This window comes from Centruroides sculpturatus, unplaced genomic scaffold (genome assembly GCF_000671375.1).
Source record: "Centruroides sculpturatus isolate CEXI.00-Female unplaced genomic scaffold, Cexi_2.0 scaffold67, whole genome shotgun sequence".
Taxonomy (NCBI): Eukaryota; Metazoa; Arthropoda; class Arachnida; order Scorpiones; family Buthidae; genus Centruroides; species Centruroides sculpturatus.
In genome coordinates this window covers 1,152,837-1,168,568 of record NW_019384305.1, presented here as the reverse complement: position 1 = coordinate 1,168,568, position 15,732 = coordinate 1,152,837, and the positions used below count along the sequence as shown (strand labels likewise).

General features: G+C 26.4%; 1 protein-coding gene across 1 annotated transcript in view; it reads left to right on the top strand.

Moving 5' to 3' along the window:
• Positions 1-15,732, top strand: part of LOC111618633 (GTPase-activating Rap/Ran-GAP domain-like protein 3) — a 148,678-nt gene that overhangs the window by 75,545 nt on the left and 57,401 nt on the right. Inside the window, 1 exon segment of the mRNA XM_023360195.1 lies at positions 12,478-12,547. Within this exon segment, the coding sequence (XP_023215963.1) occupies positions 12,478-12,547 (70 nt within the window).

The window sequence follows — 15,732 nt, the reverse complement described above, 5'->3', positions numbered from 1 at the left end:
TTAATAATATAAGTAACTAATATTATATATATATCATTAGTAACAAATAAATATTTAAATTTTCACAGAAATAATTAATTTAATTGTATAACAATTATAGAAAATTACAATTAATAATTATTGTTATTTTGAAGATATCTAAAGGATATTTTTTTTTGTTCTTTTGTTCATTGATTATTTCTAATACAAAAAAAAAAATTAATTAAGGTGATAAAAAATGATTTTCTCATAAGGAAGTGATGGAGGATTCATGTAAAATAAATAAGTCTCATAAATTTTTTGACATTTAGTTTTTCTTTTTAATGAGGAAAATGATTCAGGATTGGAGAAAAATAACAGAAGTAAAAGGAAAAAAATAATAATAATAATCTGACAGTTTGCTATTTCTTGCTTTTTATTAATGATCTTGTGTAATTACTTGAAAAAAAGAAAAATAATTTGAGAAAAATTTTATAAAATTTTATTTAATAACATAAATTACTTTTAAAAAAATGACAAGAATAATTTTAAAAAAATAATAATATATACATTTTTATCTTTCTCCTTTCATCCCTTTTAATCTCCTTTTTTTTAAACATAGAAAAATATAACATGATTTTTTTTTCTCTCCCTTATTATTATTATGTTTACCATCATTTAAGTTAATTGTAATTATATTTACATAATTAATATTTTTTTTAATGACGTAAAATAATAATTCTGACGTCATTTATAGAGTTTAAGAGATAGAAAAGCATGTGAAATGACGTCATTTCTGATAATTCTATACATAATCTAATCTATAAAAGGAAGGATAAATAAAAAGCAATTTTGTCTGGTTTTGAATGCCTTTAAAAATGCAAGTTTAATTACAATTATTTAAATTAAAATTTAATGTAATAATAATTAAAATTAAACTCTTATATTTCAATATCATCCTGTATACTTCTATATATATATATTTGTTTTTAAAACTCAATTTAAGTTATATTTTTCCATATTTTGAACGTGTATATATATTAATTTAGGTGTATATTTTCAAGAAAATTATATATATATTGTTGGAAAAAGTAAATAAATAAAATATAATATTAGAGTACAGGAGATGTGGAAAGTTGATTAAATAATTTTTTACTATTTCAAAAGCATGTACATTTTTTATATATATATTGCTACTTTTCATTATTTATTTGGTGACAATACATTATTAAGACATTTAAAAAAATAATGATATTTAAATTTAAACATTTTCTACCATTCAAAAATTTTTACTTAGATATTCCTTCTTGCTTATATAATATATATTGTTGTTATTTTCATTTATAATTCATGAGATTTCTGTCAATACTAATGAAACTCTCTTCCAACATACCGACAAATCCAAATTTACATATTCTAGCCTAAATATTATTTCTAGCTTGACGTTTTGAAGATATCTTTCTTCTTTGACGTCATCGCTTTTGTCCCCTGAGGATTTCGTGACAGCCAATCAACATCTTAAATAAAGTGCATGCGGCACTGTCAACAATAATAAACCTAAAGAAACTTCAAAATAAATAAAAGATTTTTGCTTATTAAAATAAATAAATAAAAAAAATTACAATTAAATGGTACAAATTTACCTTTTTTTTCCCTCTATTTTAGAATTGATTTCCGAGTGCTTTACATTATTAAAATGTAATTGGATTGAGTTAAGTTTGTACAGAGTAACGAAGTATTTAAATAAATAAATAAGAAAAAATATATATAAAAAAATAAATAAAAGAAGTGGAGAACAATTTCAGGAGTTGTTATATTGGAAGTTGATAAAAGAGAATTAGAAAACGATCCAATCTTGCCACGACTATCACCATTTCATTTCCTCTAATGCGAAAAGGTCGTTACTGTAACGGAAATGGGCCTCGTTTTACTTCAACCTTCCCTTGTAACTTAGCAACAGATAGGAATTGATGTCGAATAATTCGTTTCTCCGCCGCCAGATGGTACTAGGAGACACACACACCACCCCCTCACTCACCCATTAATCCGCTGTTAAAGTGTTTAATTATATTACATTCAGTAAGGTTAACATTGGTTGGCTTCAAGAAAGCAGAGTTTACTCTGTTATTATTAATTTTTTTATTATTATTATTAATATTGGCACCTATCTTCAGCTGTACACAATGCTGTACGTTAATTAACTGTTTAAATAAAATTTAATTAAGTTTTTAACTTAATTAGTATCAAGTAAAATCACGGTTAATTTAAGTAAAACTGAACCTATTCCATTAATGTCGATTACGAAGAGGAAAGGATCGTCAATGAGCTGCAATGAAGGGTATCTTCAGAAAATATGATTAATATTTTTAAGTTAACATTAAATATTTTACGAAATCGTATTGAACACGATTAGCAACAAGTAAAATCTGCTTATTTTTAAGTAATTTAATTTTTTCTATGAATTTTCTCTTATGGTTGATCCATCTTCAATAAGACCCAAAGAGTAAGGGATTTTCTTGTTTTTTTAGAAAATATGCTTTAATATATTTGAAAAAAAAGAAGAAAGTTTCGACAGGATGTTGCAATATTTCATTACAGGACTATTTTTATTTCAAAAAAAAAAAATTGGTTATAACCTTCTTTTCAATCAGGAGTACTGCAAGCAATTTCCAGCCAATCATGCCATTGCTACAGTAGAAACATAGGGTGAATCCAACCGGAAACAGAGTCCATAGCGTGTAATTTGTGGCAGTCTGGATCAAGATTACTTGGATAGGTAGAAGGAAAGTCACGACTGTTAGAGAAACAAGAGGGAACTTGCTTTGTTGGGGAGGGGGGGGGAATGTGTTTATTTACAATGAGCCGAACTGATTGATCGGCATTGCTGTGTTTAAACTACGATTTTCTCTCATAGAAATGCGTTATTTACCATTAAAAAAATACGCAAAATAATAGTAATTCGACATTTTATACGATTATTTAACCAAAAATCGATTTTATAGTGAAATAAACAGTATAAAATGATTTTAAGAACACGCATAACCAATTTCTTTAGGAGAATATTTTTAAAAAAATGTATATTTATATTATAGAATAATTTCTAAGCTTGCATTTAGGTTATTAAGAGAGTTTCTAGTTACAGAAAATCTTAGCCTACATTCCGTGGGGAAGAATATAATAACGCTTTTCGTGCTACATTAACAATCTGATTATCTGAATAGAACCGCTGTGTTGTTCCCATGAGTTTAAACTCATTATTGTGGTTTAATATTCCATATTCTGAACGTTATATTATGTAATTTCATTTGTATACATGCATTGGAAGTTGAGTTTATTTATATCTAAGCAAATAAAATATATTGTTAACCGTAGGAAAATTGATTAATAAACAATTATTTCTCCTACCTTTCTACAGTATTTTAGATAATTTGATAAGTGTAAAATATAATTATCCAGTTGATACATTTGATAATTTCACTCGAGTTTCTGTTATATTACAGTTTGATTAAATTCTGTTACTGAGTTACTTTAACTTTTTGAATTGATTATAATATCCTAGAAATAGAGAAAAATCAATTAAATTTCGATTTTATAAAGTTTCCTGGACAATAATTTCATCGTTTTTTTATATACTTAGCGAATTTTTACCGTATTATAAGCGTAAATGTATTCGGGGCTCGCGATCTACTAGTTGAAAATTATAGTTGGTTTAAATTTGATAAATTTTATATTGTTTCTATTTAGAAATACAGGAAATGTATATCGTGTGAACATGCAATAGCTTTTTGATTTATTATTTAGAAATTTATGAATTTATTATAATTTTGCACGCCTTTTTAATGCGTACCTTTTAATCTAAATGAAACCAAGTAATAAACTTTGAATTCTGAGTATAATACTTGGGTCAATGAATGTTTGGATCCAAAATTACCTTCTTTTTGTACGCTTATTCAAACAGAATAGATAAATTTTATGCTTAAAAAGATTAAAACATTACTCTACCAACGTTTATTAAATAGGGTGGTCCAAAAGTCAGTTAAAAAACCATTGTAAAATCTAAATTATTATTAGGTTTTTTTTTCTTAAATTAAAATATAATAAATTAAATAAATAATTTAGAACTTGGTTGATTTAATATTAAATTTCTTTATTATAATTATATTGAGAACTTTCAAACAAGATTAAATTATTATGCTAATTTATTTTATAATTAGTTTATCAGAATTTAATACTTGTTTATATAAATTAAAATAAATTAAATGTAATGTAAACTTAAAAGCATGTGGACTTATTTTTGTTATAAATTCTCCCAAGATAATTAGCTGAAAACAAGATTTGTAAGGCAAATTTCTTAATTAAAATTAAAGTTTTTTAAACTTTTAATTGTTATTTTATAGATTTTTTTTATATTATTTAATGATTTAAAATTACACTTTAAAAAAATGGATGATGATAAAGTAATTGCCTATTAAATATTATATTTAATTTTAATTAATTTTACCTTAAATTAGTTATGTTAAAAGTATACATTTGTAAGAGAGAAAGAACTATACATTATCATCAATGGAAGCCTGTCAATGACAGCTTTTCTATTCAGGAATCAGTAGGATTCTATCATTGAGGATCTCCTGTTGAGTTCTGACAGTACATTTGAGGATTCAATTACTCTTATTCTACGATTTGTAATATTCATTAAAAACATTGGTTTATAAATTAATTGACCAAATACATTTGAAATAAATAATTATGTTGTCATAATCATTATCAGATTAGTTTCATACACTTTTAGAGTACCAGAGTGGATAAAATTGACATATGGTAACGAGTTCGTGCCTCAAGAGCAAGCTGAAAGCATGAAGTTACCTGGTTTTATTCGTTTCTAACACCTAAATAGGGGACATAAGTGTTTCAGTATAATTGTAATGTGTACGGTCGACCCCCCTATAACACTGTTGATTATTCTGTTTTATATGAATTGCATGTTGTACGAGTCACTTAGATTTTACAAATACGTGTGCCGGGCTGTGAACGGCTCACGTATTTGTAAAATCTAAGTGACTCGTACAACATGGAATTCATATAAAACAGAATAATCAATACTGTTATAGGGGAGTCGGCTGTATATATATATAACCCTATAATACCCTTAAATATATCTATATCATGAGAAATTAAGCTGTAAAAGTGGGGGTTTTTAAGATGTAATTAACTCCATTTTTTAAAGCATTTTTAACAGTGAAGGGGTGTTTTTTCCCTCCTTCTGATAATGAATGTAAATGACGAGTACATAGTAATAAGTATCTAATTTTTAAATTAATAATTACAAGTAGAATAATTTTAATATAAGAGAAAATTGGATTGTTTCCTAGAATGTAAGTAATATCGAATTAAATATTAAATGTACTACTACTACTACTTGTAAATTAAACTTAAGAATGTTGATGATAATAATCTAAAGATAATTTAAATGAGAAACTTTAGAAAATAAGTTAATTAAGATTATAGATATTAAATATTTCCTGGTAGATTTTGTATTAGTTTAAAATGGAAAATTTATATATTAAAAGGGCCTTCTTATGGCTGAAAGAATGAAGAAGAATTTAATTCGCTGCTTTAATTAATAAATAAGCTAAATTTACGTAATTTACACTTACAATAAATTTTAAATTACAATAAAAATTGAATTAAAATTTTAAAAAAATTATAATAATTTTGAAATGTATAAAGCATTAAATAACCCGCATAACATTGTTTACAAAGTTAATTTAATTGAAATTAAATTTATAAAAGAAACACTTTCTCGTATGCCCTTGATTTCAGTTGAACATTTAATAATCATCATGAAATTGTTAAACAATAAGAAGTGATTTATTTAAAAGGAAAAAATATATTTTTTCCTTAAAAATTTCCCTGTAGAAATTTATTTTTTTTAACTACAAAACCATGATTTTTATATTATTTTATTGTACAAATGTTTTAAATATTGTTAACTGTATTACTTTTTTTTTTTTGATTATTTTTTTNAGCAAAAATAATCTTTACAAAATGTAAATTTTTTTGAAATATAAAAATATATTTATAAATTATTAAAAGAAAACAAGAAAATATAAAAGAAACATCATTCTTTACGAGTTCTTTCGATCATTAATGATCCTAACATTATCCATTAATCAAACAAATGGTTAATGGAACACTTCTAGGATAACGCTTAAGCACTTTTATATTTTCTTAGTCTATATGAAAAGATATTTTTATTCCTGTTTAATCCTTAATTAATGTAAATTTAATTGCTGTTTGCTTCTACGATTATTAATTTATAATAATGTAATTTTATTCATTTTTTTATTACACGTGGTAGAAGACTCCTTAACATTTTAGGTAAAATTTAGGGAGTAATTCATATAAAAATAAAAAAAATATATGGAATAGATTATTAATTCGTTGTGCTACTCGTTAATAATCATTAGAAATGGTAATTTTGATTAAATTTCTTTAGAAAATGTAATCAATGCCATGTTCAATTATCCGAATTTGACACCGTTTATGCCATGTTTTCTTAGAAAATTCCGAAGAAGTATGATGAGTTCCATGTTAAATTTCCTTAGAAATATTCCGAATAAATGTAGTCAGCATCGAGTTACCATAACATGACTCTAATCACGCTATGTTGCCTTAGAAAATCCTGAATAAACACTATGAGCGTCAAGTTAAACTACCTTTTTTATTTATTTTTATTGATCATAATCACCTTCAACTATTCCTCAATTATAAAATAAAGCAGTAAATAAAATTCTGTTACAAATTTTAATGTTTTTTTTTTATTTTTCCTTCAAATTTCAATATAAAATTTTCATTTAACCGAAAAACGAGAAGGAATTTTATACATTTTAAATTGGTTAGAATTATTGTATTTTTTTTTTTTTTGTGGTAATGTTCGTTACGTTACACAAGTGTTATTTCTTTTATTATTATTATTTTGATATATAAAGTGCCAAGTAAAACATCAATACACTGCAGTTTATCCTACGTCATCGTGATAAAGTGCGCATGTTCGGATAGAGAGAGAGAGACACACACACACACACACACTTACATACATACACACACACACACGCATGTGGCTGTGTAACAAGGCAGCATAGTCTAGTCGGCGTGGAGTGTGGGTGCTGTTACAGAGATGTTAAACGTCCATCAAATTCTAATCTGTTATATGAGGTGAACAAAAAGGTTTTGTATACTTCAAGAAGATGCCATTCAAACTGGGGCAGACAAAGCAACCACCTGTAAAGACTGTCATACCTAAGAGGGATAGATCGCGCTCGCTTTGTGTGGAGAGGCTCACACCTCTTGTACCTGGACTGCATGGATATCAACCACCAGTCAGTTTTAATCGACGGGTATCGACAAGTGGGTTAGTGTTTCTTTAATTTACTCATTTACATAATTTATAAAAAAAAAAAATAAAGGTTAATGTATACAGGTATAAGAAACTACTGTACTTCCAAATTCTCTCTCTTATTAATGTGCATTAATTCGAAACGTGTGTAATATATTTATATAAGAATTTAAATATGACAAATTACGTTAGTTTTTACCAGAAATTAAATTTTTCAAAAAATTACGACGAGATCCATTAAATACTTTCAATTGGTTCAGTCGCCAGCTGTGTAATAATTGACTTTTTAACCTCTTTAAGTAAAGACCATTATATAGTTTAAATTTTAAATATAATAATTATAAATATATATTTATTGAAAATAAAAACAGCTGGCATCGATAATAAATTTTTTTATTTCCTTTATAGTATTTAAATTTAAGTAAACATTTAAACTGCACTTGTACCATACAGATGATGTTTTATTATTATTATTATTATTNCCTGGTATTTCAGAGTATATCTTACTAAGAAGTCCTAGTATTTCAGAGTATATCTTACTAAGAAGTCCTAGTATTTCAGAATATATCTTACTAAGACGTCCTGGTATTTCAGAGTATATCTTACTAAGAAGTTCTGGTATTTCAGAGTATATCTTACTAAGAAGTCCTGGTATTTCAGAATATATCTTACTAAGAAGTCCTGGTATTTCAGAGTATATCTTACTAAGACGTCCTAGTATTTCAGAGTATATCTTACTAAGAAGTCCTAGTATTTCAGGGTATATCTTACTAATAAGTCCTAGTATTTCAGAGTATATCTTACTAAAAAGCCCTAGTATAAGAACTAAGTGCACAGTAAAAAAAAATACTTTGGAAGTATACTGTTCAGTTGTAATATTGAATAGCGAGAAGAGATTTAGTGAGTGTTGTGTAAGGGGTCGATTGTGTGACAGCAACGATAACTGTCGGATCTAAATGTGAAAAATGCTCCTGTTAGAAGTAATGTACGGTTTTAGTGTCTCCCATCGGATGAGGTTAAAAGGAATGTTGTTCCAGACATGGATCACCTCCGCTCTTTTCTACCAAACAGCACTCTTCATGATTGTTAAAAATCTATCCAGCCTCTAGAGGAATTCTTGAAATTTTAATGTTACTTTTAACGAATTAATTAATTATACCTTATAAATTACTTTTTTATTCAATTATTTTATGCCTCGTCTTCCAAATAATCTTTAAAAAATTTACTTATAAATTATTAATAAATAAATAACTATTAACAGTAATTAATTAAACTAGCAACTAGTTTTTCACAGTAACTAGTAGCTAGTTACATAAGTTTGAAGTAACTTATCCACTTTCTATATTAGCCTTGTCAATCACAAAGAAAATTAAAAAGTAAAGTATTATTATACCTACCTTAGAAAGGTAAATATTTGCATTATTATTATTATTTTTACGTAATAAAAGTGACTTCATTGACTACAAATATCCTTTTTTTTCTGGCTTTGCAGCAATATATTGCCCTTCTCACGTGATGTGTCCATAAATCACTTCATAAAAGAAGAGTATTATTATACGACTCATACTTTGTATTCAGTTCTTAGTATAACTAACACTTATACAAGGTTAAAAAGTATATTTTTATATTCTTTTCATATTCTATAGGTGTTTTTTTACACGTTAACAAGCATCTATAACACGAGAGTATGTCATAAATAATTCAACCATTACACCCCTTGCTTTTTTTTTCTATTTATTGCCCAATTTACGTCTAGTTACAAAGTGTAGAACTATATACACTTTAAAATATTTCACGTATAATGTTACTTTATTATTATTTTTCTAAATAAAAAAAATATATATTATTTATTATTTATCATGCTCTGTAGTCAGTTAAGTATCTACTGATGTATTAACCTCTGGAAAGGATCGAACTGTCTGTCTGTATGTCCGAGTCACGTGTTACTTAATTAAACGTCAGATTTTCTCAACGTATCTCGAATAAACTTGAAGTTTAAATTATTTATTTTATGTTTAAACATGTATATAATAATACTTAATGAATGTTTAATGTTTATTATAATTTGACGTACATCGTAGTGCCGTTTCGTGTTTAATGTCAAAATAAAACGTGATGAATTGGTTACGTCTCATTCATAATTTCTGAAGTTTGGTACTTTACAACGCCTTCTTTTACGTTTAAAAGTTTAAATTTATAATTAAATTTTTAATGAAAATCGATTTATTATATTAGGAATTATTAATACGGATAAACCTGTGAACAACGGCCACTCGGGGATTTATGAAGAACTGTCGTTCTTTGGAGGTTTTTGTATGCATTTCAAATGTAAATATTCCTGAAAAATAAGGCCGTCGTTTGGAGGTTTTTAGGATTTTTTTTCTATGCATTTCAAATGTAAATATTGCTGGAAAAACGGTCGTTGTTTGGAGGTTTTTAGGATTTTTTTTCTATGCATTTCAAATGTAAATATTGCTAAAAAAACGGTCGTTGTTTGGAGGTTTTTAGGGTTTTTTCTATGCTTTTTAAATGTAAATTTTCCTGAAAATAAACGGTCGTTGTTTGGAGGTTTTTGTGTGCATTTCGAAAAGAAACATTCCTAAAAAATAAGACCGTTGTTTGGAGGTTTTTCTATGAATTTTTGAAAGCAACGTTCCTAAATATGGCCACCGTTTAGAGGTGGCCGTTATTGTAGGTTCGACAGTATAAACAAAAGCTTTGTGATCGAAGAATAGAACAAATTAAGATTTTTTTAAAAATTAATTGATGCTTCTATAAATATACTTTTATATCGCTTGCTTATATTGATAATAAAAGAGTTGTTAATTGATTTTGTTCAAATAATGAGAATGTAATTGTTTCGTCAACTTTTCATTAAAAAAATATTTTTAATTATTTATTAATTATTTCTCGCATACACATTAATATCGAAATTACATAATTTACAATAAAAATATTCTACACGAATACATGAAAAATCTGCTTAGCTATATCCTAATGATGATAATATCTAATTAAACATAATTATAATTAACATCTTAATTCGGAAATTGGACCAAGTAGAGAGGTTACTGTTCGTTGAAGGCAGTTTGAGGGATTCGTTAGCCTGTGGTAGATGCAATTCAAGTATAAGACAATTTTTGGGGGTGTTTTTACCGTAAAACATAGTATTATAATTTCTTGTATATACAATAAAACCTGTCCAAAACGGACAACCTACCTAAACGGAAGATAGGAGCGATTATCTTATGTTAAAGAAAAACTTCTTCAAAACGAAAACAGGGAAAAATATTCAATACCGTGAGATTCCGGCTTACACAGGTTTTACTGTAGTTGTATTCAGAAGCTATTATAACATGTATAATATTAATCATATAAAATTTTTCGATTAAAACATTATACGGTCCATTCTCCACCTGTAAACTGCGACCACTTTGTCGGGAACTTTGAACAAAAAATGCACACAAAATAACCTCCAAACAACGGCCATTTCTTAATTTTTCACTCAGTGGCCGTTGTTCACAGGTTCTGCCGTATTTTCCATTAGAAAATATTATAATATCACCTTCCACAAATACAATTATATGATTATTTTTCCAGAAAAAATGCATTATAAATCACTTCAGAAAAAGCAATTGTAATTTGGTAAAAATGCGTTTGGAACAATTGCTGTTATAAAAAAAACACTTTATATAGAAAAAAACCATGGAAATTACTCTCTCAGAAAGTATATTATAAGATCACTTGTCAAGAAATTATCGTTTTAAAGTCACTTTCTTTGAAAGCAATCGACTAGTTCGCTCTTCAAAGAAATTATTATTATTATTATTATTGTCAGATCAATTTCCAAGAAAATATAACATTATAAAGCTTAAAAATATATTTTTAAGACTTAAATATACATATTTAAACGTTTAAAAAGTGATAATTAAGCGGACATTTTGAAATTAAAGCTATGGACACATCAATATCATTCATTATTCTAACGTATTGATACAATGGTGTGTTATAGTATGTTGTGTAGCTTCATGAAGCTCAGACGAATTGAAATTAAATAGAATTTAGAATTTATTTAGGAAAATAACAGATTATTTTGTAACTTTTCTGTTGTTGGGTGCTCCAGGCGATTACCCTTTTTAACGAATATATATATATATTTATAGGTTATTCACTCATCAATAACTCATTATCACATACAAAAATTCCTTCTTTATCGTCTTATCTTAAGCATATTTGCATTTATATCCTCTTAAATCATTTCATAAAGTTACTAAAGAAATATTCAGATGTTCTGAAAATGGATTCGGATTTTTTTGAATGGGATTCGAAGGGAGAAAGTACTATTGTATATTTACCATTTTAAGAACTCGTGAATATTATAATTTCTTTTATATTACGTATAAAATTATTATTAATATTTAAAATTTTTTTTTTATATTTGTATCGTAGTAAAATTGTTATTACTGTATTATATAAGAATGTATCTGTATAAATTCTTTTCTTTTACTTTCTAACTGTTGGGAATAACTTAGAAAATAAAATTTTATCGCTGTAAAAAAAAGAATTTATTTCATTTTATCACTTCAATCGAGAAAAAAATGGCTTTTTTCCTATTCAATAATTGAACTTTCACATCTTTTTTCCATTAAAAAAAAAATAACTTTTTCAGGATATTTTTTGCAATAAATTAAAATTTTCACATAAGAAATTATTATTATACTCGAATAAATATATTATTCGNTGATTTCTTTTTTTTTCTTAATTTTCTTTAATTATATTATTTAAAAATTGATTGATTTATTTAAAAAAACATATAAAATTAAATAATTACCATCTCAACGGATCCATAATGTCTGCGACTGAATACACCTCTTCTAGCAGTAAGATCAGCGGAAGAGGAACTAGAAAAAATAATAATTTAAATGTTAAAAAGAATAGAAAAATGGCGTAAATTTTATTAAATAAATTTACATTTTTAAATATAATTTTTATACATTAATTAATTTATATAATTATATAAATTAATTAATGTATAAAAATTATATTTAAAAATGTAAATTTATTTAATAAAATTTACGCCATTTTTCTATTCTTTTTAACATTTAAATTATTATTTTTTCTAGTTCCTCTTCCGCTGATCTTACTGCTAGAAGAGGTGTATTCAGTCGCAGACATTATGGATCCGTTGAGATGGTAATTATTTAATTTTATATGTTTTTTTAAATAAATCAATCAATTTTTAAATAATATAATTAAAGAAAATTAAGAAAAAAAAAGAATCAAATGTCTTGAGGAGAAGAGACATTTAAAGGAGCTACGTAATGATCAATCTTTAATGCTTTATTATAGTGAATTATATGACTTTTTTCAATTTAATTACCAACTATATTTGAAGAAAAAGTTATAAATTTACCCCTTTTTACAATATAATATGCGAATAATATCCTCTTTTATATATCAGGAAACTGCCTTTTGTCATTATGGCTTACATCGATGACATCTTGTTGGTAGATAGGAAAGCAGTGTGACATTAAGCTCTATGATAAATCAGATTTGTGTTAAGATACTTCTGTTTGATGTTCTATCGATAAAATATCTCGACTCTGATGTATAAGAATATATAGATAATATATATAATTTATTGTTCAATATATACTTGCCCCATTTCTGTTCAATTGTATTTAATTATAGAATCATTATAAATCATAATATAATGTTTAAATTGATAAATTTAATAAGTAATTAAATAAATATATTGTTTTTATATATATAAAAACAAGCGAATATTCTTATTTTCTACCTCTTAAATCCTTTTCTCTACTTCATCTTGGTGTTCACTACGTTAGAAAAATCATCAATTTCTCTTGTTTTTAATCTAAATTTTAATATAAAAGTGTGTGTAAATTAAAGAAAAATCTTTAAAGAATGATGATATTATGGTATTTAATATCGAATTTTTTAATAAAAAAAATAAATAAATGAAAAATGAAAACCTTATAATCTCAACTCGAATTTTAATGTCAAATGTAAATGTAGTTCAATAACTTTATTTTATTTTCTTCTTTTATACAAAGCTTGTTACTTTGGTGTACTATTTTCTGTAGCTTGCGTGATAAATTCCCCATATTATTTTGATACCAGGCATCAATATACCCTCGTGTCACGTCATGAGATTTCGTGCCACATGAAATTATGAAAGTCTTAAAATTATAACAGTAAAAAAAAAGACAAAGAGAGAGAGCAATATTTAATTTTTGATAAGATCAATTGGCTCAAAAAAATACACGACAGAATTCTTTTATATAAAATTTTTTAACAAGTTAATATGATTATTCTTTATTAACCGTGTTTAAATCATAGCAGGGATACCAATTATTTGTACATTTAAACACACATGGAAAATACTTTTACCTTGAGGATAGGAAATCTTCCGATTCAGTAGTATCAAGTAATCACTACAGTTAAATTGATGCCAAAGGAAATACTTGATAATTGGTGAGTAAAAAAAAGATCTCTTAACAACTTCAACCCCCCAGCAGCAGTAGCAGAAGCAGCAGTGTGACGTTGAACTCGCTTGTTTTTAAAGAAAAATTCAATAGAAATTTGATGGAAACGGAAAAAAATTAAAGAAATAAAATTACAAATGTATTTTTGCTCTTTTTTTTATAAATTTAGTTTGTTTATTGAATTTGTAGATAAGAAAGGGGAACTATGTTAGGTTTTTTTATACAATTAGATAAGATTTAAATTAAGAAAATAATCTATTAAATTATATATTTTTCCATAAAATAATAAAGCATTTTATGCTTCACAGATACTAAAAAAAAGGAAGATATTTGCTTTTCGTGTAAATTTTTTTTCTATATTGTACTATGCTTTCCTGTATAATTCTATTGTTCTTACGTGATGGATAGATGACTGAGGAGGTTGAGGCTTTAGTTCTATCACTCTGGGGAACTCAGGATCAAATCCAGCGATCGAAAACCTCAACAATCTTGAGGTTGAGACATTAGTTTTACTGCGCTGGAGGATCAGGAATCGAATCCGGGTGATAGTAAAACCCCAGAAACTTCTGTTGGCAATAGGTATGGCCGTGTCTACTGGCTTTTATGAGGCCTAGGAGTAGAATGGGGCCCTCCTTTTGCTTATTTTATTTTATTTTTGATTAACTTAAAATTTTTTAAACGGCGTTTAATTATTTTATTCGGATAGGAACCGCTAAGGGCCCCCAGCTCTTCTCTCCTGACCACCCTGATCTTAATGGATCCGAACCCACGAAGGCATAAAAAAAGACCCTCTTAGGACTATAATACTTTCTTACATCATTTCTTTATTGTAATATATACGTGTATACAGTCAAACCTCCGAACAACGACCACTGATGGGAACATGAGTGTCCGTTTATCGGAGGTGGCCGTTGTTTACAGGTGATCATCGTTGCAGGTTCGACTCGATTTTCTTATAAATTCATTATTTCATAATATAATTTTCTCAATTAATTAATTATCTTTTAACTTTAATACCAAATGTATAAGGCCTCGTTAGCTTATCAATCATCTTAAGAGCTAAATTATTGATTTAATAATAATCATTAAAATATATATATGTATATTTTTTAAAAAAGTAAGTATATTTAAATAATTTTTAAAATTTAAAATATTATATTATTATAATTAAATAAATTAACTTCAATTATCTACTTAAAGAACGTCGCACTTTATACAGTTAATGTCAAGAACTGTGTTACATTCTGCTGCTTTCGTAAAGTAGAAAAGATAGCACTGTAAAAGGTAACATGTTGCTATAGCAACACGTTACAAAGTGGTCGATAATATTTCACCAAGAAGGTTAATTGGAAGAATCGAGATGATGTCTATAATGTAACCCTGTAAGACGTTAATTTACTGCAAAAAAAAAGCACCTGATTTTTTTTTTCTACAAATTAATATCCACTGATAGATTAAGATCTTCCGGAGGACCCCCCCCCAATCATTACGACTGGGGCCTCTCTTTATAACTCTATAAATTATGATATACAATTACATCGGTAAAATTCCTTTGTTTTCCAATTCTCCAACCCCCCTTCCGGGAATTGGGGCCCCCCTAGGCATATGCCTCACAATATAGCAATAAGGGATTGAGGCCCTACTAATAATGTTATATTTTGTATACTAAGCAAATGCCCAAGGTTAATGTGACAAATGAATTTATCTGTCGACATTTTATAACAATTAGTGGCATTAAATTTGTTTTTTTTATATATTAACAATATTTTTGTATAGCAATTTGTATTATTTTCCTTTAGGTTCTGTTGTTATTATATATTAATTAATAATTAATTACAAAATACTAATTTTTTTTTTTTTTTTTTTTTTTAA